The sequence below is a fragment of the Stomoxys calcitrans genome, chromosome 5, assembly GCF_963082655.1.
Source record: "Stomoxys calcitrans chromosome 5, idStoCalc2.1, whole genome shotgun sequence".
Classification (NCBI taxonomy): domain Eukaryota; kingdom Metazoa; phylum Arthropoda; class Insecta; order Diptera; family Muscidae; genus Stomoxys; species Stomoxys calcitrans.
The window spans coordinates 94,712,992-94,737,704 of NC_081556.1; the positions used below are offsets into that span (position 1 = coordinate 94,712,992).

At 40.8% G+C, this 24,713-nt stretch overlaps 2 protein-coding genes across 2 annotated transcripts in view; one reads left to right on the forward strand and one right to left on the reverse strand.

Moving 5' to 3' along the window:
* The window catches only part of LOC106086678 (golgin subfamily B member 1), a 101,278-nt gene extending 84,282 nt beyond the window's left edge, over positions 1-16,996 (forward strand). The window contains exons 4-6 of the mRNA XM_013251442.2: positions 3,628-6,559; positions 14,417-14,606; positions 14,746-16,996. Of these exons, the coding sequence (XP_013106896.2) occupies positions 3,628-6,559; positions 14,417-14,606; positions 14,746-15,515 (3,892 nt within the window). The 3' untranslated portion in view covers positions 15,516-16,996. The remainder of the gene's footprint in view (positions 1-3,627; positions 6,560-14,416; positions 14,607-14,745) is intronic.
* Positions 16,997-22,047: 5,051 nt separating this feature from the next.
* On the reverse strand, positions 22,048-23,448 carry LOC106086690 (uncharacterized). The gene is made up of 2 exons (XM_013251461.2): positions 22,923-23,448; positions 22,048-22,860 (listed from the first exon to the last, which is right to left on the reverse strand). The coding sequence occupies exons 1-2, from the start codon at positions 23,310-23,312 to the stop codon at positions 22,135-22,137; spliced, it is 1,116 nt and encodes a 371-aa protein (XP_013106915.2). The 5' UTR covers positions 23,313-23,448; the 3' UTR covers positions 22,048-22,134.
* Between the last annotated feature and the right edge of the window lie 1,265 nt (positions 23,449-24,713).

The window sequence follows — 24,713 nt, forward strand, 5'->3', positions numbered from 1 at the left end:
ACTAAAGCTAAAATGACATAAAAGGGAACATTGTCACAAACACATGTCATAATACTGAATGTTCTCTGTTAGAGACTTATCTACATATTCTTCAAAGAAATTTCCATTCGAATACGCCAAGGATTTTTTCATCTATTTTTGTATTTATCTATGCTTCTGCATCATAACCGTTGACTCGACTAATATGCTGGCAAACTATCGATAATCGCAATATTTGATATTTTTTATTATATTGTATAATAAAACTAGCTGGACAGGGCCCGCTCCGCTGTGCATTCTTTTACTCTCTTATTTCATTTGTGCCCTATACAGGCACGATCAGGGTGCTAATATGGCCTTTCAGATATTTCGCTCCAATGTGAATATGATATTGGTGCTCTACTTCCAAATTTCTTTCATATGAGCCTATAAGGCTATGGTCGTTAAATATGTGTGTGAGTTGGACCTCCACCTTTCATACCATATCATACCTTTCATTTCATATCTTTCATTTGAGCCTAATATTGTCATTATTGGTTTAAATTTCCATTTGACAGGCTTTGGTGTGGGTCGGCCGCCTTAGACATCCCACCTTAAATAAGTATACAACATTTTTGTTTTTGAGTTATAAATAAACGTAATTTCAGGTAAATCGGCCCATCCCTCTCCGAGATCTAAGGTTTTTGAAAATAGGGTTCATTCTCTAGGTTTTGGTGGTGAATTGAAGTAGCCAAACCCTTTGCCCCGAAGGTGGATATCAGATTCATACTCTACTTCCAAAAAACGACATTTGAGCAACATTTTGCTATAGTCGGTATATATGTGTGGTTCAGGGGGAGTTTATGAAATGAATCGTCCCTGAAACCAAGATATATTCATTTACAGGTAGTGGCAGTTGCCCAACAACAAAATATTGAGTGCACTATTTGTCAAAATCAGTGATTAGTGCAGCTCTGGTTTTGTGTATGTGACTAGTTCGTGCCATTTTTCGTTGTTTGTGTGTGTTATGGTTCTTAACTATAGTACACACACACAACCAAAACTCGTTGACTGATAGTGCACTTCGTGAGAAAAAATTGTACTCAGCTGTTTAGGGTACACTACCTGGTAATTATGTCATGCCTGAAACACTTGGCCATAAAAGAGAGTTCAACCCCTTTTTGCCATAATCCACAAATATGTCCAGTTTGAGGGGTATGTAGGACAGGGCGGCCACCCACGCACTTAGCCCTAGAAAAATAGCAGCTTCGTGCTCTACTGTAAAATTAATTTTTGTTTAAGCCGCAATTGCAACTGGTTTAGGGGGAGTTTATCGTTGAGACTACCCTCAAAACTTAATATCAAATTTCTACTATCAAATATCTATTATTTAATCCCTTTAGTAGGCAATCATGTCCGGTTTGAATGGAGCTTAGAGGCGGACCCTGAAGTAATATCAGCGTCATGCTAGAGCACGATTTTGTTTGAGCCCCATAATGTCAAGCCTTTTGAAGGAAGCTATCAAAATATTCAGAGCTATGGGTCTCGTTCAGATTCACACTAATTATTGGTAATCTACAGTCAAAATCATATTTCAAAGCGACCACTTGGGATACCACATTCTTAAAGTTCTCAGGTCATCCTGTGTCCATCCCAATTTGAGTTTAAAATAGTGTACTCTACTGCCAAAGACCTTTTATTTCTGTCCTATTCTATTCTGATCGGCCTTCAATTATTCTTTTATATTATTTTTTATAACTTTTTTGGGGTAGGATGGGGGGAGGGGGATTTCCCTCTGACAGGTCCTTTCATTTGAGTACAATATATTCTCGGTTATCCTACATGACAGTTTGGCGCTGTATTTATTGCATGGAGAGGGTCGGTCCCCCCGACGCTAAGAACCAAACGACAATTTATTTGAGTCTTTTTATTGTCGCAATCTACTGTGCTGCGGAACTGTAGGACGTGACCAAGATACTTGAATCCTTATACCAAAATTAGATTGGAAATATATTGTCATAGACCTTTCTTTTAATTGACATATTATCCCGATCGAACTACACCTCCTATTGAAGGGTATTTAGTGGATGCATACTAATTGTGCATACCAAATTCGTAGTCAACTCCTTAGGACATTTCATTCGATACCCATTCTGTGACGTTGGAAATTTATGCCCGTTTTGAGGGTTTTTGGGGGATGGGAGGCCCCGTAGACACCTTGGACCAAATTCTTATAACAGATGTGTACTCAGATTGCAAATATCTTTTATTTGATACCCATATTGTCCCAATCGGTAAATATGTCTTATTGAGAGGTTTTGGCGGGTGGGGTGGGTTGGGCGCCTCAGACACTAAGGAATACATTTTTATAGCTTTCATTTGATATCTGTATTGTCCCAATTGGTAATTTTGTCCTGCGGGGGGTTTTGGGGGTAGGGAGGGCCCTCAGACCAAAAAAAATAAATTTTTGTGTCAGATTTGTATTCTACTTTTAAATACTTTTCATTTGATACCCATATTGCTCGAGCGGTTAAAGTGTCCCGTTGGGTAGTGTTTTTGGGAGTGGGGAGCCCCGACCCTTAGGGTAACATTTTAAGGCCAAGTTCTTACTCCATTCTTAAATACCTTTCATTTATTACCCATATTGCCCAAAGCGGTGAAAGTGTCCTCTTGGGGATTTTTTTGGGGTTGGGGGACCTCTCCGAACCCTTTGGGCGAAATTTGTATGCCAAGTTCGTACTCTTCTCTTCAATGCCTTTCATTTGATACCAATATTGTCCCAATCGGAACACATGTCTGTTCAGGTGGGTTTTGTGATGGGGCGTCCTCCCAGGTTATTTGATCCCACAATTTTTTACCAATTTTGTGTTTTTGGAGTACCATAAGGTGGCATATAAAATTTCGCTTAAAATAGGTGCACGCATCTCCGAGATTTGGCGTTTTTGAGAATTGGAGTATGGGGGAGAGTCCGCCACACTTATCTTAGAGCTAAGAAAGTATGACTTTGACCTAAAAGTTTTAGGTCAGACTCGCCAATGCAATGTCAGATTTTTGACTTCAGGCTGCACATAGGAAGGGGGAGACTTGTGCACACAGAGAGAGGGAGACTTCAATTTTGCGAAGTCCGTCCGTCCATTGGAAATATTTTCACAAATACTTGAATTCGATTAGAGGCCACCACCTGTGACGCTGAAAGTCTTAGTTTAAATCCCAAAGAAAACATCCGATGAGCGAAATTGTGAGGCATTAAGCCATGTAAGGCACCAAGCCAAAAGAGGCGTCGCCCTTATCATTGACCTTAAACATGAAGCGGTTAGCACGGATCATGGGCAAATTTGCATTACTTGCTATAGGCTAAGTGTGTAACTTAGAGAACACCTCCGATTTGACTTTTTGAGACTATGGAAGGGCGATATAATAGGCCCAAAAAATTGCTAATCCAATGTTCCATTAGTTGGGAAAGTTGGTTACGACTTTCTTGTGGAATTACAAACGAAATACTCATCGCATTCCATTTGAGTTGTCCATCACTGCTGTTTCATCTATGCAGACAAGCATATCTTTGTGATTTATAATCTTTTTTTTATCATTTTTTACTCTTATCGACTAAGATAGAAAAAGACGCAGAAAATAATAATAATGTCATAAATTTTTTCGCTTTACTTCCAGGCTACTACAATCAACTAGCAGTAGCGGAAAAGCAGCAGCAGCCACAACTTCTTCAGCCGTGGTTCTAAACGGCAGCAGCGTTCTTCATAAGTCTCCCCTTAAACACAAGAAGGAGAAATCATCTTCGATTGTGCCACCAGCCCAATTGATACCGCCTCAACCGACGCCCACTGCCACTGGCAGACCTTCAAGGGTCACCAAGCAACCCATAAAATTGGCTAATAAACGAGCAGAACAACAGCAGCCATCAAGTTCTCCCATAATACGGGCCACATATGAATTGGAGTCTTCAACAGTTTTGGAGGAACTTCTAAAGAAGCGCGAGGAAGATTTACGCAGGCGCAGACAACATGTGGAACATTTAATGAAATGGCATCAACGTTTGGATGAGGAAGAGGCCGAAGTTTTACAACTGGAACGCCAACTTTTGAATTATAATAATGTGCCACGACCACATATGGTGGTGGAAGCAAAGCAAAAACCGAGGCAACAACAGATGCCCCAATTGCAACCGGTTGAGGTCTACGCAGCTGATGAGGAAGAGTTGACACCATTAGTGTTGGATATTTACGACTCAAATCAAACAACAGGGAAAACACCCGAAAAGAAACGCGCCTCCAGAGCGCGTAAAATGGAAAAACGTTTAAAAGATATCGATAAGAGTCTCAAGGATCTATCGCATATCTCGGTGACAAGCGCCTCCAACTCGGCAATTGTTATGGGACAAAATAGTGACGATATCGATGCCTCTTCGACAGCAGCAGCCAGCGCTCAAGAAGTCAATTCGGTACGTGCTACCGGCTCCAAATTAAATAAGCTCTGGAAAAGTTTGACATCTCAGACAGTAGAAAAATACGAGCCCACACGTCGCTATAAACTGTGCACAGCAGACTTGAAACGTTTGTATGAGGAGGCAAAAATGGCAGTTCTGCGAGATTTCACACAAGAAGAAGAACGCATTGCCCAGGAACTTTTGGAGAAAAGTTCTACAAATTTGAGCTCAAATGAAGGCTCTCCTCCACCAGCAACGGGGTCAACACCATTACCCCAATCAGAAGAAAATCTCATAAATTTGCCGCCATTAGGTCAAGAAACCGTCGGCGGCAAGGTAAACCTGGCGGTGGATATTCCTGCGTTAAATTTGAATTTCAGTTCGGGTCACTCAGAACCGGAAGAGGAACCGGCGCCCAACAACTGCAAAATGATGCTTCCACCACAGGGCAACTACAGTCCAAGTGTGGCGGAGGAACATTTTAAAGCTCAATTACTGAACTCAAGTGCTTCATCGTCGTCGTCTTCGTCGGCGGAACACCCCGAACCGCAGCCACAGATGCAACAACTGCGAATTGAAAATAATGTACAAATGTTTTTAGCCCTAACGCAACGCTTGCAGCAGAGTATGCCTTCCAACAGCAGGCCTCCACACCAAGGGCTGCAACGCAGTCTAAGTGATACACAAATTGCCGAAATACCAAAGTTTTCTGCAGCAACTAGTCATAGAAATATATCAGCAAACGCTAGTCAATCTAATACAAGTATAACCGGCAGTGGGCAACAAACATTGCCAAACCATCGAAAATCCAAATCGTCCATTGCTGAAATTACAAACATTCCTGAAACCGTTAAGTCATCACCCGCCGAACAAAATCCGACTCAGAGAAGCCAAAACGACTTGCTGGAGGAGTCTAGCACAAGACCTACAGTTATAGCGGCTGTGGGCAATGTGTCATCCATCGCAAATGTTGCATCTGTAGCTGGCAACACTTCGGCTCTGATGGGCCAACACAGACTTTCGTTCTCTGGCCAAGTAGGATATGATTCGGAACAAAAGGCCAGAGAAATCTCTTCAAAATTAGATGAAATTTCGGCGGCTGTCATACAATTATCACAGGCAAATGCTCTTCCCTCGTATCCGGCTGCTACAGCATCACAGTCAAAATGCACAGTGGCGGAGACCTCACGTGATGCTGAAGCCAGCCTGAATGAGGAAGCAAATTTAAGCACAGATGCGTCGTCGTCGTCATACTCATTGCATTTTGCCAACATTTCCATAGATAGGCATTCCTCGCCAGGTTCACAACATACAGCGAACACAACACACAACCGTACAAAAACTCCCTCCATCTCATCGTCCATCAAAAGTCCCACCGCCACCACAAGCTGCAGTAGCACAGTTCCGACAAATAAACATCTTGCCTCTGACTCTTTAGAGAATTCCAACACTGGAACATTTGTCATTTCATCCAATCCCGATGCATCATCATCATCAACATCAAAGACTTTTGTCGCAGAATCGGCGGCTACATCGGCGTCAAAGACATTTGTCAAGGACAAAACTTTGGAAATGGTCACAACGGCGACGCCGACGTCGACGTCAACGACGACGACGTCCCCATCAAATGGCCTTGTGGTAAGTGAGTCTAGCAATGACAAACCCAACAGCGAAGAATACGAACCCGATTTCGAACCAGATTCAACTGATGAAACACATATTGAAGACATTTCATTGCCATTGTATGAGACGACAACCGAGACCACCGTTGAGGGAGAAGGTGACATAAGTGAAACATCGAGAGGAGATGAATCATTGCCGGATAGAACATTTTGCACAGCTACAAGTCAAATATCGATAAAAGTCCCTGCCAAGGAACAGTTGCAACAACAGCAATTAGTTACCATAAAATCCATGATAGCAATTGCCACCAGTCCGGACAAAGAACTGCTACCACCACCGCCATTGCCGCCACCACCTCCACCACCACCTCAAATTTTCACTTCAACAATTTCGGCCACAAAAACCACCACACATCAATCATCTGTGTTGGTCGCCGCCTCATCTGCTCAGAATAGTACAGGGAATGGCAACCAATTAATGCCAGACATTATCAATGAGTTGGAATTAAGACGTCATCAACTTATTTTGGATAATGAGGTAAGTCTATCGTTTGAATCGAAGAAATATGAAAACACTAATAGCTCTTGCAACAATTGATTGGCACAATGTTGACCCATGTGATAAAACCTAACTCTTACAATAGGAAGGGTCTAGAGTAACTTCTTTAGTTTTTATTCAGGTTAGGTTGGGTTGGAGGTAAGCCAGGGAGATACGCCAGAGAAGCAGGAGGACCAGGGCAACTCACACTGGCGAGAGGATCGCCAGTCAGCCAATTCAAGCATCTTCAGAACTCCAGAATGACGAGGGGCCTTAGTGCCGGGAGAGAATCCAAGCAAGATAAGAGGCTTTCATCCATTATCCTGTGTTCTCTATTCGCAATAGCAGGACAGTTACAAAAATAGCGCTCCCCAGCCTCTTCAGAACTTCAGGGCCTTAGTGCCGAGAAGGAATCCAAGCACGATAAGAGGCTTTCACCCATTACCATGTGTTTTCTATTCGCAATTGCAGGGCAGTTACATAGAAAGTGTCCCCGGTACGGGATGCTCCCCGGCCTCTTCAGAACTCCAGAATGACGAGGGGCCTTTGTGCCGTGAGAGAATCCAAGCACGATAAGAGGCTTTCACCCATTACCATGTGTTTTCTATTCGAATTTGCAGGCAGTTACACTAAAAGTGCTCCCCGGCACAGTTCCCCCACACCTGTTGGAACTGCGAGCTCCAATTTGTATGGTGTTTATCGTCATAACGAGTACCTCAAATGGGAGCTAACGGTTGTTGTTGTTGTAACCACATTTTCATGTGTAGGTGGCGATCCTCGTCATGCTCCTGTAGGTGAGCAAGCTCGTTCCGACCCAATGGACCGATCGTGGCCATTGGTTATTTAAAGGCGCCTATTACTCGCCTTGTCATATCGAGCATCATGGGCACTCAGTATTAGTGCAAGGGCCGGTGCCACCCGAGCTCTCACTGAGACTCATAACGAGTACCTCAAATGGGAGCTACCGGTTGTTGTTGTTGTAACCACATTTTCATGTGTAGGTGGCGATCCTCGTCATGCTCCTGTAGGTGAGCAAGCTCGTTCCGACCCAAAGGACCGATCGTGGCCATTGGTTATTTAAAGGCGCCTATTACTCGCCTTGTCATATCGAGCATCAGAGGCACTCAGTATTTGTGTAAAAGGGCCGGTGCCGTCCGACCTCTCACTGAGACTCTCCACTCGATACCGCTGATTGTCCGCGACTGCAGTTACAGCTACTCCGGATGGAGCGTTCCACTATCCGCAACCTGTGGACGCGCCCGATAGCTCGCAGCCAAGCTTCTCGAGACAGCAATGAACACCACACAGATCGGACCTCAATGTTCCAGTTTGTGTGGCGCTTACAGCTATCCCGTGCCAGGGGGAGCTACCGGTCGTGCCCACAGGTTGCAATCGCAGACAATTAGCGATATCGTGTGGAAGGTCTCAGTGGGAAGTCGGGCGACACCGACTCTTGCCTAAGTGCTGAGTGCCTATGACACTCGCTATGACAAAGCGAGTTATTGGCGCAATGATCATGTCGTTCCCGTGGCGACCAATCTCATGGACCGGAACGAGCTTGCTCACCTTGGAGCTTGATGAGGACAACAACAAAAAGTGCTCAGCCGTCCCCATCAACTCCTCCTCATCACACAGTCTGCAGAAGTCCGCCTCTCCCTGTGTTCAGCGCGACTTCAAAGAGCAGACGTTACATTAACCAGTCACAACTCTTGATAACAAACCGAAGTCAAGCTTCTTCACCCCAGGATATGTGACGTTCTTTATCGCCTTTGTCACCCCGCACGTATATCGTGACAGTCCGATCGAGCAGCTGCAATCCCATCGAATTCATATTCAGTGCAGATAAGACCTCCTAAAGGACGCTACACCCGCCTATGGGATTCCCTGACTACAAGGATCTAAGTAAAGACTCCTTCCCCTATGCCCCATCCAGTTTAGAGCCTTCCGGGCAAAGGTTGACAAAACAACCTGTAGTGGTTTATCTAGCCTGATTCCCACTTTACTACGTGTCACTTAACTGACCAGTCCACAGTGGCGCTGCGCCCAGTTGCCTTATATGTAGTATCGCCATCGACTCTTCCTTTTGACTTGCGACATAGGTTAGGTTACGTTAAGTTGAAAAGAGGTTGCGGATCTTAATCCGACTCATGCCACTTTGGATATACATCTAAGCCAGTAATCGGCTTGGTGTGCGCTCTAAATACTAAAAAGTAAGCTCGAAAGAGAAAATTTAAGTCAGGAATTTCGTGCTGCTTCCCTAATTGTTTTCCATACCACACCCCTTAGTTGGTTTATGTCTGATGTTGGGTTCTCACCTAACAGACACCGGCACTGGCGGTCGCGAGTGCCAGTTATTGAAATAGGTAATGCTCTAACGTCCCACATGGCATGGCGACATACTTCCTTTGTCCATCTATTGAACACTCTAGCCAAAGATTTGATGGCGGATACATTCAGGTTACTTGCTGCAAGAAAACCGACAATATTTATAAAGTAGACACTAAATCTACCACAAATATCATCATAGTGTGGCTTGTGATCAGTGTTGCCACTCAAGAAAATTATTTTCTACCAAAATTTAAGAAAATTCCTACTAAACCCGACCAAACCCTACCAAATGTTCTACAAGCCAAAAATGTGGTTTTGCAATTTTGTCCATGAACATACCACTAAGGAACAGGGACGAACTTCTCACATATCAATGAGTGCTGTCTGATTCAATTTTAAGCTCAATGATAAGGGGCATCCTTTTTATAGACGAGTCCAAACGGCGTGCCGCAGTGCGACACCTCTTTTGGGAGAAGTTTTTACATGGCAATGTACCTCACAAATGTAGCCAGCATTAGTAAAGGGTAACCACCGTTGAAAATTTTTCTCATGTTTACGCCGGACATGGAACCCAAGCGTTCAGCGTCATTGGTGGACATGCTAACCTCTGCGCTACTTTGGCCACCAAATGTGGTTTTATACCCGTTTTATCACCGAAGAGTTGGCCATTTTCACCATCATCAAATTATGCATTTTCGACCCTTCAGAGTATATATACTAGATTGTCGTTATAGTCGCATACGATCTAGACATGTCTGTCCGTCTGTTTGTTGAAATCAGTCTACAGCCTAAAGTTCAAAAATGGCCTATATCTTGATATAGCACCTTTTATACCGATATACTCATAAGAAAAGCCTCATTTTTGCCCTGATTTCAAGAAATAACTGTGCCGAGTTTGGATAAGGCGATCTCCCGATTTAAAAGTTGTGAAATGCTCATTTACTACTAATTCGACGCAATCTGGCCACACTTGCATGCAGCTGCAAAAGTCCCGTTTTCCGTTTGAAGGCATAGAACGCACAAAAGCCGCATTTCTTACCTAGAATTTACCAAATTTGGAAGAGATCCTTATGCACTCGTACCAGTTACAGTCAACATCAGAACTTACACCCTTTTTACTAAAATTTGAAAAAGTAAATCCTCTTGTAACGGTATATGGCTCCCCTTGTGTATGGTCTTATGTAAAAAGTGTCTGAGATATGAAACCACTTTGGATAGTTTAGCTTAGGCAATATTGGCAGTCCGTTACCGACTCTCTTAGACAAATTGTAGTTCGTTGTGGTACGATTGTAGTGACAAACCAAAGTTTCTAGTTTGAATCGAACCCACGCCTCCGCACTGGTAGTCCAGGCTCGAAACCAACTCGGTTACTATGGCATTAAACTTATATTGGGTAACTTCCACACAAAAAGTTTGCTATCGAAAGATTCAGTCTCAGCTGGATTCAGTCTCAGCTGGATTCAGTCTCAGCTGGATTCAGTCTCAGTTCGATTCAGTCTCAGCTGGATTCAGTTTTAGCTGGATTTATTGGGTTGCCCAAAAAGTAATTGGGGATTTTTTAAAAGAAAGTAAATGCATTTTTAATAAAACTTAGAATGAACTTTAATCAAATATACTTTTTTTACACTTTTTTTTCTAAAGCAAGCTAAAAGTAACAGCTGATAACTGACAGAAGAAACAATGCAATTACAGAGTCACAAGCTGTGAAAAAATTTGTCAACGTCGACTATATGAAAAATCCGCAATTACTTTTTGGGCAACCCAATACAACATTCTCGAATTGCATGACATGGCCCGCCATATCGAAAGCTAAGTCAAATGCCATATGAACCGTACTTCGTCCTATCTGACATGCCTAATAAATAAGTTTTTGATCAGTTATAATTTAAGGATATGAAATGAATTGTCTTCTAGATTATTAACTCTGTCTAAGAGTGTGAAAAATACCAAATTCTTGACTATATTGTCTTATGAGAAACTACACTTGTGACAATAAAATACTGTCGATTATGCTCTCTACGTTTTCAAATGAATATTAGCTAAAGTAAATATTTTTAAATATTTTTATTGAAAACAAAGCACAATAAAAATGTTGATGGAAACCCCCAACCTTTATATTAGCTGTGTCTGACATATATCTTATACAATAGATTGTCGCACGCTTTAATTTTTTTATACCCTCCACCATAGGATGGGGGGTATGCTAATTTCGTCATTCTGTTTGTAACTCCTCGAAATATTCGTCTGAGACCCCATAAAGTATATATATTCTTGATTGTCGTGACATTTTATGTCGATCCAGCCATGTCCGTCCGTCCGTCTGTCTGTCGAAAGCACGCTAACTTCCGAAGGAGTAAAGCCAGCCGCTTGAAATTTGCACAAGTACTTCTTATAAGTGTAGGTCGGTTGGTATTGTAAATGGGCCATATCGGTCCATGTTTTGATATAGCTGCCATATAAACCGATCTTGAGTCTTGACTTCTTGAGCCTCTAGAGGGCGCAATTCTTATCCGATTGGAATGGAATTTTGCACGACGTGTTTTGTTTTGATATCCAACAACTGTACCAAGTATGGTTCAAATCGGTCCATAACTTGATATAGCTGCCATATAAACCGATCTTGGGTCTTGACTTCTTGAGTGCGCAATTCTTATACGATTGGAATGAAATTTTGCACGACGTCTTTTATTATGATATCCAACAACTGTGCCAAGTATGGTTCAAAACAGTCCATAACCTGATATAGCTGCCATATAAACCGATCTGGCATCTTGACTTCTTGAGCCTCTAGAGAGCGTAATTCTCATCCGATTTGGCACAAATTTTCTTCTACAACGGCTTCTCCCATGGCCTTCAACGTACGTGTGCAATATGGTCTGAATCATCCATTGCTTGATACAGCTCCCATATAAACAGATCTCCCGATTTTGCTTCTTGAGCCCCCAATCGGACTATAACTTGATATAGCTCTTCCTTTTCCGCCGTCCTTATTCTTTATTCTTTGTTTGCCCAAAAAGAGATACTGCACAAAGAACTCAACAGATGCGATCCATGGTGGAGGGTATATAAGATTCGGCCCGGCCGAACTTTGCACGCTTTTACTTGTTTTTTTTTTTTAATTAGGAAACCCATACCTTTTTTTATACCCACCACCATAGGATAGGGGTATATTAATTTAGTCATTCCGTTTGCAACACATCGAAATATGTATTTCCGATCCTACAAAGTGTATATATTTCGGATCATCGTAAAATTCTAAGGCGGTTTAACGATGTCCATGTGTCTGCCCGTCCATCATTCTACAGCCTTCAAAAATTGAGATATTGAGTTGAAATTTGGCACAATAACTCGCTTTGTCACATCGAGCATCATAGCCACTCAGTATTTAAGAAAGTGTCGTTACCTCCCGGCCTCTCACTAGAGCTGGCAAAATATCGATATTTTATTTTTTTTCTGAATATCGATTGATATTTTTCTTATATATTTCAAATCATCGTAAAATTCTAAGGCGGTTTAACGATGTCCATGTGTCTGTCCGTCCGTCTGTTGTAATCATGCTACAGCCTTCAAAAATTGAGATATTGAGTTGAAATTTGGCACAATAACTCGCTTTGTCACATCGAGCATCATAGGCACTCAGTATTTAAGAAAATGCCGTTGCCTCCCGGCCTCTCACTAGAGCTGGCAAAATATCGATTGCACTATCGATATTTTATTTTTTGTCTGAATATCGATTGTTATTTTTCTTATCGATGTATAGGCAAAGTTCAATTTTTTGCAAAATTTAACAAAATACCGACACTGAATGTACCCTTTAAGATTCATTGCGCCCATAGAGGTCAAAATTTTCATCCGATAAGGCTAAAATTTTGTACAATAAGATTATATGGCAGCTGTTTATAAATATGGTTAGATCTGGTTCATACTCAGATGTTGAGGAATCCATGCTGCTCACTGTTAGGGTGAAAATGGGTGGTAAAAGCGCATTTCTGGACCCGAACCCTTAATTCGGGAGTTTGCTTTATCCAAATTCAGCACTGTTGTTCTTTGAAATCGGGGGTAAAAAATCGATTTTTATGAACTCATGCTTTCTTGTTGTTATTGTAACCATATTGCATGTGGAGGTAGCGATCCTCGTCAAACTCCAAAGGATCGATCGCCGTGGGAACCGTGGTTATTTAAAGGCGCCAATAACTCGTCTTGTCCTATCGAGCATCATAGACACTCAGTATTTGTGCAAGAGCAGGTGCCGTCCGACCTCTCATTGAGACTCTCCACTCGATACTACTGATTGTCCGCGACTGCCGTTGCAGCTACTCCGTATGAAACATTCCACTATCCGCAACCTGTGGACGCGCCCGGTAGCTCGCACCTAAGACTTCTCGTGACAGCAATGAACACCACACAAATCGGACCTCAATGTTCCAGCCTGTGTGGTGCTCACAACTATCCCTTGCCGGGTTTCATGATTTCTTATCGGAGGTCGATGTAAAAGGCGCTATATCAAGGTATAGGCCATCTTTGAACTTTAGGCTGTAGAGTGATTTCAACAAATAGACGGACGGACATGTCTAGATGGTCTATGAATATACCGACATGTACACGCTATAGGGTAATACAAGCCATATTTTTGGCTTGGTAGGGATTGCTGGATTTTTCTTAAATTTTGGTAGGAAATAATTTTCTCAAGTGGCAACACTTAGATTTCAGCCTTTTTCATGAGTGACAACACTTGGATTTCATTCTTTTTCTTGAGTGGCAACACTTGATTTCCAACCTGTATGGTGTTCATAGTTATCCCGTTCCGGGACTCAGTAGACTTGTCCTCTTACACGCTATTGCCGAGATATGTTGTCTATCAATCTCTCTAGAGTCTTCAGCAAAAAGGGTGACAGACTAATAGGACGAATAAAAATGATCTTTGTGTCCCTCCATCCCACAAGTAAGTTATCTTGTTGTAACAGTGTATTGTACACAGAGGTATTTTGGACATGCTGATGCAAGCAGTGTATATCTTCCTTAGCCAAGAAGTCAATCTATCAGACACAGCTTGTAATTCAACTGGTGATAGATCATCAGGGCCTGGTTGCTTAAAGGAGTCGAAACTTTTTTATAGTCAAAAAAGTTTGCCATACAGACACAATATTCCCAACAACCTCCCACGAATGTAACCTCTTCTGGCGCCACTTTGAAGAGTTTCCCGGGAAATGTGTATCAACAAGTACAGATATTTCTTATAGATATAGCTCTTTGGAGATTGTCAATGGGCAAATCGGTTCATATTTAGATATGGCTCACATATAAGTGTTCCTTTGACTTGATTTTTTTTATATCCTCCAAAATCCACTGTAAAGACCACCCCCTAGGAAATTAATTTTTTGTTTCTTTTGGCTGAAATTTTATATGTAAAGTACACTTTTGTTTTTGTAGCAGTGTGTTACAGACTGAGGCACTTGTTGCTATAATTATGCCAAACTCTAGTTATCCTATCCAAAACTTATGTTGTATTTTTTTTTTCCTTATTTGCAGCATTTAAAACAATATGAACATGTTGCAGTACCTTATATGTATGTACGGGAGATACCCAATAAACCACCGCCTCCCTATGTGCCACCAGCTCATGGTAGCCCCATGACCACAATATTTCCCTCAGAAGAACGTATTAAGGATATAACATTTAGAAGAACTCATGAACTTTATTGTGACTTCTTAAAGACTGGTAAGTGACATTTGTTTATTTTTTTTTTTTAATGTAAGCAAACAAAAATAGCACTGAGTTATAACACTGCCTTTGGGCCCTCTACAAAAAATTTTTTTCTTATCTAATCTCTGTATGTATTACCTTTCTATTCTTCCAGATTACTGCAATGAAAAAGGCGAAAAGCTACCCTCTGTGATGGAAGAGCAAATCACAAACATCTATGAGCGTATTATCTTGGACATTTGCCGTGAATACCTGGAGGAGCACAACGAAATCGTACGTGATGGTGATCCAGCAAATTTTCACAGTCAGCTGGCTTTCTTCAATCCACCGAATCGTTTGCGTTGCATACAAGATGCCATCTACAAAGAAGTTCGCCAGTGTCTGGCCATGGACAAAGCAACTGGCCAGAGTAAACGCAGTCAAATATATTCGGTATATGGCCAAAGGGCCAAACAAGATCATATTGGCAAAATAATCATACAGGAAATGTATGATGAAGATGATCGTTGGTGCAACTTCCATCGTGAAGAATCTGAGGTGATACATCTGATTGTCGAGGAGATGATTACTAAAAATATTCGAAATATTGCCAAGGAAGTCTTAGTTGAGGAAGGCGGTTCGTTACAGCAGGCAGAAGACGACGAGGAAGATGATGGAGTAGAAATTGAAGAGATAAATGATGATTCCGAGATACAAGAAAATATGGAAAACGCGCGTGAAGAAGAGCAGCAGCAACGGGAAACGGCCACAAAAAATGTTAGAGTAACAGCATTGGCGCAGGAAGCGCAGAAAAAAGACCAACCACAACAGCCAAATGAAATCGACACAGCAAACTCTTCTACAGTGTCACAGGAGGAGATTAGTTCGCAAACAGAATTCAAATCAAATGATAGCAGTTCAATGATAGCAATGCCATTAGCTTAAGAAACTACATTGTGAGTGGTACAAATCATTAACCACAACAGCCAAATGAAATCGGCACAGCAAACTCTTCTACAGTGCCACAGGAGGAGATTAGTTCGCCAACAGAATTCAAATCAAATGATAGCAGTTCAATGATAGCAATGCCATTAGCTTAAGAATCTACATCGTGAGTGGTACAAATCATTAACCACAACAGCCAAATGAAATCGGCACAGCAAACTCTTCTACAGTGCCACAGGAGGAGATTAGTTCGCAAACAGAATTCAAATCAAATGATAGCAGTTCAATGATAGCAATGCCATTAGCTTAAGAATCTACATTGTGAGTGGTACAAATCATTAGCCAACACTGCTATCCCCACCATGAACCTAACAGATATACAACCCACACACACAACTTATTCAAGGTTTTGTTGTATTGAAAGACAATCAAAAAAAAAAAAAAAAACATTTCATTTTCCTCCTCATAGGGAGTATATCGAGTCCTAATCGCCAAAAATATGTAAGGTAGCAAGTAAAGGCTTCAGAGTTTTTTTATGCAATTTGCTCCTTTCCTTCTTCATTCTACACAAAATCATGCACATTTTGTTTGTAAGTTGTCATTAAGTTAGGGTGCACTCATTTGGAAACTTCTTCCATAAAGTTTGGGTTTTTGTTACTTGCATATGCTTGGCAGCTAGGGGTCGATTTGTTTTATTCATGTCATTCTTATGCTCTATGTAGTACTTCTAACTGTATGCCATTATTAATTATTATGATTGTTTTAAACTATGATATTTTGTCGTAATGCTTAAGTAATTATCACCATGTACTTAAATATTTACTTGTATTTACGTTAAACAAAAATTGGAGTTCTATGTTTTGGTTTGTAGGTACGGCAGGAGAAAGCAGGACACTAGTCCTTAGATGTCCGAAATAGTATTCATTTGTTCTACTTGCCTCCACATGCATATGTGTATTACTGTTACTCTCAGTAGTAGTAGTAGTAGTGGTATCTCATAACCCCCAAAAAACCCTGATAACTGAAATCTATTTCATTTCGTACAAATAATTTTTAAACACATTACTTTGTATTAGTTATGTAGTATGTCCTTTATGCTGTTTTCCGTTTTTATTATTTTTTTTTCCTACTGTAATTTTATTTACAACTAAGGTGGTGTCATTAGAACCCCATTAGAAGTCGTATCTAGTTTCTAATTTTATTATTGCCCCTATCAATGAAATAAGTCTAGTTTAAACGATCAAACCCCCCGCCCACAGCTAGTATGTCTTCAAAAATATTTTTTAATGATATTTTTACAAGAGCGCTGGTAAACACACACACACACACACAATTCAAAAGCCTCAACATTTCGTTATTCTTATTATACAATAATAAAAAAAACAACTGAATTGTTATTGCATGTCATAAAGAATAATATTTATTTTTTATATCATAAGAGTTTTTCTCGAGAAATAAATATTTTTACAAAAGGGATAAAATTCTTTTTTCTTGACGTTACGATATATTTTTTCTTTAAAGGGAACAGAACATACACTGGAGTTATGTTGGAAATGAAGAAAGAATAGTTTGTATAAACGGGATAACTGACACATAGGGTTACGCAATCCCAAGGCAGCCGATTGTACGTACCGGATTGACCCTATGAAGTCCTTCAACGGCAATGGCTGCCACCGCAGTGTACAACACACTGCTACAACAACAACAACAACAACAACATAGGGTTTCCAATACACACAATCACATTTTGTGGTTTGTTTATCTTTTGTGTGAAAACAATATTTTTCATTGATAAAAGTGTCAAAAATGTCCTATGCCTTGGCTATTTCTCTGCGTCGCACAGTGGGAGAAAAGTGAAAAAAAAAACTAGTAAAACAAGTAAAAAGGCGTTAAGTTAGGCCGGGCCGAACTTTTAATACCCACCACCTCGGGTATACATGTAAACCAACTTTCGTCAAAACCCGGTGAAAAATTCATAAATTTTGACCCATAGCAGCTATTGGGTTGCCCAAAAAGTAATTGCGGATTTTTTAAAAGCAAGTAAATGCATTTTTAATAAAACTTATAATGAACTTCAATGAAATATACTCTTTTTTACACTTTTTTCCTAAAGTAAGCTAAAAGTAACAGCTGATAACTGACAGAAGAAAGAATGCTATTACAGAGTCACAGTCTGTGAAAAAATTTGTCAACGCCGACTATATGAAAAATCCGCAATTACTTTTTGGGCAACCCAATATTTTTTATTGATAAAAATGTCAAAAATGTCATATGCCTTGGCTATTTCTATGCGTCGCACAGTGGGAGAAAAGCGAAAAAAAACTAATAAAACAAGTAAAAAGTTACACAGGGTATATTTGTAAACCACCTTTCGTCAAAATCCGGTGAACAATTTATAAATTATGACCCATAGCAGCTATATCGAAATATGTTCCGATTTGGCCCAAATACTAATAAGTACAAGTCATTGTTCAATATATTGGTCTTATTATAACAAAATATTGGTCTTTTTAGTAGGTATATATAAAAATAAAACGACCTGAACCATATACCACACGGATGTCGAAAAGCCTAACATAAGTCAGTGTGTCAAATTTCAGTGAAATCGGTCAATAAATGCGCCTTTTATGGCCTCAAAACCTTAAATCGAGAGATCGGTCTATATGGCAGCTATATCTAAATCCGAATCGATCTGAGCCAACTTGAAGAAGAATTTCGAAGGGCCTAGCACAACTTACTGTCCCAAATTTCGATGACATCGGACAATAAATGCCCTTTTTATGGGCCCAAAACCTTAAATCGAAGAACGGTCTATATGGCAGCTATATCTAAATCTGGATCGATCTGAGCCAAATTGAAGAAGAATTTCGAAGGGCCTAACACACGACAACGGACAATAAATGCCCTTTTTATGGGTCCAAAACCTTAAATAGAGAGATCGGTCTATATGGCAGCTATATCCAAATCTGAAATGATCTGCGTCATTTTGCAGAGGTATGTCGAGGGGCTTATTGTCCCAAATTTCGGCGACATCGGACAATAAATGCGCCTGTTAAGGGCCCAACATCTTAAATCGAGAGATCGGTCTATATGACAGCCATATCTAAATCTGGACCAATCTGAATCAAATTTAAGAAAGAAGTTGAAGGGCCTAACACAATTCACTGTCCCAAAATTTGGCAAAATCGGACAATAAATGCTCCTTTAATGGGCGCAAGACCTTAAATCGAGAAATTGGTCTATATGGCAGCTATATCTAAATCTGGATCGATCTGAGCCAAATTGAAGAAGAATTTCGAAGAGCCTAACACAACTCACTGTCCCAAATTTCGGCGAAATCGGACAATAAATACGCCTTTTATGGCCCCAAAACCTTAAATCGACAGATCGTTCTATATGGCAGCTATATCTAAATCCGGATCGATCTGAGCCAAATTGAAGAAGAATTTCGAAGGGCCTAACACAACTCACTATCCCAAATTTCGGCGACATCGGACAGTAAATGCGCCTTTTATGGGCCCCAAACCTTAATTCGAGAGATCGGTCTATTGTATATGACAGCTTTATTCAAATCTGGACCAATCTGTGCCATTTTGCAGAGGTATGTCGAGGGACTTAACTTAACTCACTGTCCCAAATTTCGGCGACATCGGACAATAAATGCGCCTGTTACGGGCCCAAAAACTGAAATCGAGGGATCGGTCTATATGGCAGCTATTTCCAAATTTGAAACGATTTGAGCGAAATCGAAGAAGGAAGTCGAAGGGCTTTACTCAATCCTCTGTCCCAAATTTTGGCCAAATCGAACAATAAATGCTCCTTATATAGGCGCAAGACCTTAAATCGAAAGATCGGTCTATATGGCAGCCATATCTAAATCTAGACCGATCTGAGCGAAATTGAAGAAAGATGTCGAGTATCCTAACACAACTCGTTGTCCCAAATTTTAGCAAAATCGGATAATAAATGTGGCTTTTATGGTACTATGACCCCCAATCGGCGGATCTGTCTATATGGCAGATATATCCAAATCTAAACCGATATAGCCATGGCAGCCGGTTGTACATACCGGATTGACCCGATGGAGTCCTTCATCGGCAAGGGCTGCCGCCTCAGTATACAACACAGTGCTACAACAACAACAAAACCCGTGCACGAAGCTACGAATGTCATACGTGGCGCACAAGGCACTGGTTCCAGACATAATCTCTACGCTGATACTGAGGAATCTGGATCTGCTTGAAGTCGATTACCCTACAACTGTCCTCAGCATATCTGAACACTATTAGGCTGAGGATATTGTGGCTAGATAAATTGCTACGATCACTGATGCTGAGGCTAAGGGAGCTTCCTATTTGATCATGTGGCGGCTACGAACATTTTTTTATCATTGAAGATATCTGTAGCTGTTCACAATTGGCAAACTAATTTGCACTAATTTTTTCTAATCCCACTGTGCGTCACATATTTAACTGCCCAGCTAGACCCACTCAATGCCATGGCAGCATCTTCCCTCCTTAACAAATTCAAAGGAACGGTGAACACCTCTGCTCGTTACCCAGTACCTTCTCGATCATCTTGTGTAGGATACAACTACATAGACTTTTGCTATGATTCTTCTATGAAAGATTCTTCGTAAAATATATGAACCTATTTGTATGACGACGATAGCATAGTTACACTAATCAAAACACAACGGTTGCGATGGCTAGGTCATGTTGTCAGAATGGATCAAGATGCTCCAGCAAAGGAGTCTTTTGAAGGCAAACACGGTAGTACACACAATCCGGGACGACCAAAGGCCCTATCAAGTTGTGGGAGACACGTCGAAACTCGGTGTCAGGGATACTAGAATGAGCGCAGAAGATCAATGCGCTTGGAACGCAATTCTACATTCGGCTAGCAGAACAAATGTTCTTTCACAGCCAATTAAAGTAAAGTAGATGCCATACCAGAGTCTGTCAAATTGCGACAGTAGTAGAGCGCATTCTTTCCCTTTCTGAACCTAACCTCAATGTTCCTTCTCCAATTCAGTCCTTGACCAAGAACTTGGCGTTCGAAGAGAGTGCCGAATTAACCCCATCCAGAAGAAGTCCCCTGAAAACGGCCATCTTTCGTTTTCTGGTTAAAAATACCAGCTTAGTCGCTCTGAGGTAAACGCCAAGCCAGACATCTTCCTTAATTCCCCTGAGCGACGTCCGTAGTAGTAGAGAAAAAGCAGACCATTCACATGATAACGACGAGCACTCTTTTTCCTGATAAAATAACAAAGCAATGGTAAATAATTAAGAAACCCCAATGGAACCCGTGATATGACTTAAAGTGCTGAAGTACTACTGCAGCACAGGAGAAAACTTTTCAGTCGTTATGTTGTTGATGTTGTCGTAGCCACTTTGATATGTGAAGATAGCGGTCCTCGTCAAGCAAGCACGTTCCGTTCTATAGGATTAATCGCCGCGGGAACGTTATGCCAATTGATTATTCAAAGACGCCAAAAACTCGCCTTGTCATATCGATTATATGTATTTGAGCCAGAGCCGATGCTGTCCGGTCTCTCTCTGAGACTCTCCACTCGATTTGTCCGTGACTGCAATTGCAGCTACTACGTATACGAAGCATTTCATCATCCGCAACCCGATAGCTCCCAGCAAAGCTTCTCGTGATGGCATGGCACGGGATAGCTGTGAGCACCACACAAGCTGAACATTGAGGTCCGATCTGTGTGGTGTTCATTGCTGTTACGAGAAGTTTAGCTGCGAGCTACAGGGCGCATCCACAGGTTGCGAATAGTGGAATGATCCATCCGGAGTAGCTGTAACTGCAGTCGCGGACAATCAGCGGTATCGAGCGGAAGCCGGCCGGCACCGGCACAGTGAGAAGCCGGCCGGCACCGGCTCATCCACAAATACTGAGTACCTACGACGCTCGATATGACAAGGCGAGTTATTGGAGCCTTTAAATAACCACTGGCCACCCTGTTCCCGTGGCGATCGGTCCTTTGGACCGGAACGAGCTTGTTCACCTACAGAACCTTGACGAGGATCGCCACCTCCAAAGAAAATGCGGTTACAACAACAACAACGATAAACACACAAATCCGAGCTCAGAATTCTAACTCGTGTGGTGCTCATTATCATGCCGTTGTCAATAACTGCAGTCGGTATCGACACATAGTGAGGGAGAAGTAACGTCTATTTCAGAAGAATGATAAAGAAATAAAAAGATAACAGTATAGGCAAATCGAAGCATGCATGTAGATGCCGGAATGGAGTCCAAAAAGTTTACTAAATAATTAAAAATCAGACTTATGACTTTAATACAGGAATGCATAGCTGTAGACATTAGGATGGGTTTCTAGTGTAACCCGCATGCATGCAGCGGTGTTCAAAGAATAACATTTTTAAAGCTATTAGTATCCAATTGCAGGGGAACAAGCCATTCAGTACTCAAACGAGTTTTCAAGCAAGGAAATTTTTTTTTAGTCTGTCTCCTTATCGGATACTTCGATTGATTTGGATACCTCAATGCAATATCTGGGGTGGGAAACCATTTTCTTGTTCAATAAAAAATGTTTTTTTTTTTATTTTTAAACTATAAAGACAAACACTACCGTTGGGAATTACAAAGCATCATCTTGTTCACCCACTTCTAACATGGCTTGCATGATTTTGCGCTTTAACTTTTTGCGTGACAAATCCGAATTTAAATTTCTCAATTCTGTTGCCACCAATTCTCCAAAAGAGTCCCATTGATCACGTGGTGCTAATGGAGACTGTGACAACGATGTCGATACATTTGAACTACCACAGACTACAGATGCAATAACTGGGGTTTCTATCACGCTTGCTGCAGCAGTAGACGTTGGAACTGATGAGGTGGAGGTAGTGGAAGAAGGCATTAATGCTTGATTGTGGCTGGTGACCACAGCCATATCATGTGCATTTATTTCTATGGCGGCTGCGTTATCATGGCTGCTAAGGTTTACTATTTCCGCATAACCAGGTGATATGTGTATTGAATTATTTGCGGCAGATAACGTTGCCTTCTTTTGGCTGTAGCTTTTATTGGTTGGCATTTGCAGTTGTTGCTGTTGCATCTGTTGAACCGGAGGAGGTATATATTTTTGATCTAGGCTATCTTCGCGAGGCATGGCTTGGTCGTTAACCACCGCGTTTAATTCATTTTCAAAATTTTGGCACACTTCGGCCGGCGATGTTTCCTCAGTTTGCTCCTCGTACTGATAATTCGAAGAAATATCTTCATTACTGCTAGCATTGGGAGCTGATAGCATGGTGATGTTAACATCATCTTCAGCGCTGTTATAGTCGAATTTCAAACGCATTTTCTATAAAATATGAAGTGCATTAACATGGAGACCATTAGTTGGTTCAAAAAAACGAACAGTACCTTAGGTGGTTGGTGCAAAGCTGTGCTCTGATATCCCCCCGGCCTTGGTTCAATAACATTGCGCAAAAACATTAGTGACTCAAAGTGAATCCATTTGCAGCGTATTGCTGTATTTCCGTCCACATTGTCTGGCACTCCGCCCGCTTCTTCCATCCTTTGTTCCCACTTCTTCATTTCGGTATTGAACTGATTTCGTAGATTGTGAATTTTCTTACCAAAATCGAATTTGGTTATACGCAAAGCTATGCAAATCTCCTTAATAGCGCGATTTCGTTTCTCCTTATTCTTGTAAGACTCGTGCCAGTGATTCCACAGGCATTCATTCTTCTTGTATAGCTCAATAAGTTGATTGATTTTTTCTCTCGACCACACAGCTCCTATCTTGGACATTTTTGCTTATTTTAAAAGGAAACCAACTGTTTGGGATATCGGATATTTATTTTTAAATATATTCTTCAATGCGAGTTTACGAGTTTGTTTTGATGTTCTTTTTTATTTTTTTCTATAGCATGGCACATTTTGTGGTGAGTATAAAAAAAGGGGTTACCAGATTATAGTATTTGTACAAGCACCAAAACACTATGACCAACATGGCATACATACACATAAACAACCGGCATATCAAAGGCATAACATGTTTACGTCATGTTTTAAATATTTATCTGTGCCTGTGTATTTGTTGAACATTTTGGAAGATTGAGAGAATATAATTACACCATTTTTGAACATATGTTTGCTATTACATTAGGCTAGATAAACTGCGAACGATATGGCAATCCTTTTTTTAAAACAAAACTCACCTCCATAAAATCTGACATGCTACAGAAAAGAACAAAGACCAAAACATATCAAATCAAAGCAATAAACAAACAACTACTCAAATAAATTAAGATTTTATTTAAATTTAAGCTTTAGAGTTAATAAATATATTGTAATCTAACAAATCACAAACTTCCGAACCATAAATTACAGTTGACACGATAATTCGAATCTGCCAGCTATGGGAGAAGAGCATGGAAGTGGATCCTGTGCCATTAATATGAGAATATTTATTTTACATATCTAAGACTCGTTTGCCCCTGTTCCTTAGTGGAATGTTCATGGGCAATATTTGCTAGACTCGTTGTTATCGACTACTGTTGAAATAAGATTTAAGTCACTCCTAGCATCTTTCAGGGATAGGAAGAATTTCCATTTGGAATAAAAATTGACCAATAAGTCCGAAAAGAAAACACTGGATTTAAAAATAAATGGAATCGGGTTGAATTGGTTCATAGCCCATTAAATAAAATTTAAAGGAAAATAAAGCATGACAAACTTTTGGTTATATTAGAGATATAAATTCACCTCATAGTTTGGGACCACTAATCGAAATTCAGCTTTCTTTTTAACATTTCGTTTATTGAAATAAACACCAAGAGAATATTCAGGAAAGTAAAACTTCTCTATGGAAGGAATACAAACTTACTAAAAGATGGAAATCATGCAGACTGATTTTTCTCATATACTTTAAAAGGGATGTTGTTGTTGTTGTAGCCACATAAATGCATTTAGAGGTAGTCATCCTTGGTGCAAATACCCGACAGCTGGGGTAACGGTTTCACATAGTTTATTATGGACGTTGAGAACCATTCCACTTAGGAACTACGGAGACACTTCTCATTATATCAATGCGTGGTGTCAGATACAAGTTAAAGCTCAAGGTTAAGAGAACTCCATAAAGTCTGCTGATCAAAAGAAATTCTAAACGCAACAAAGGAAATCCAATTCCATAGCTCAATTGTTTATTAG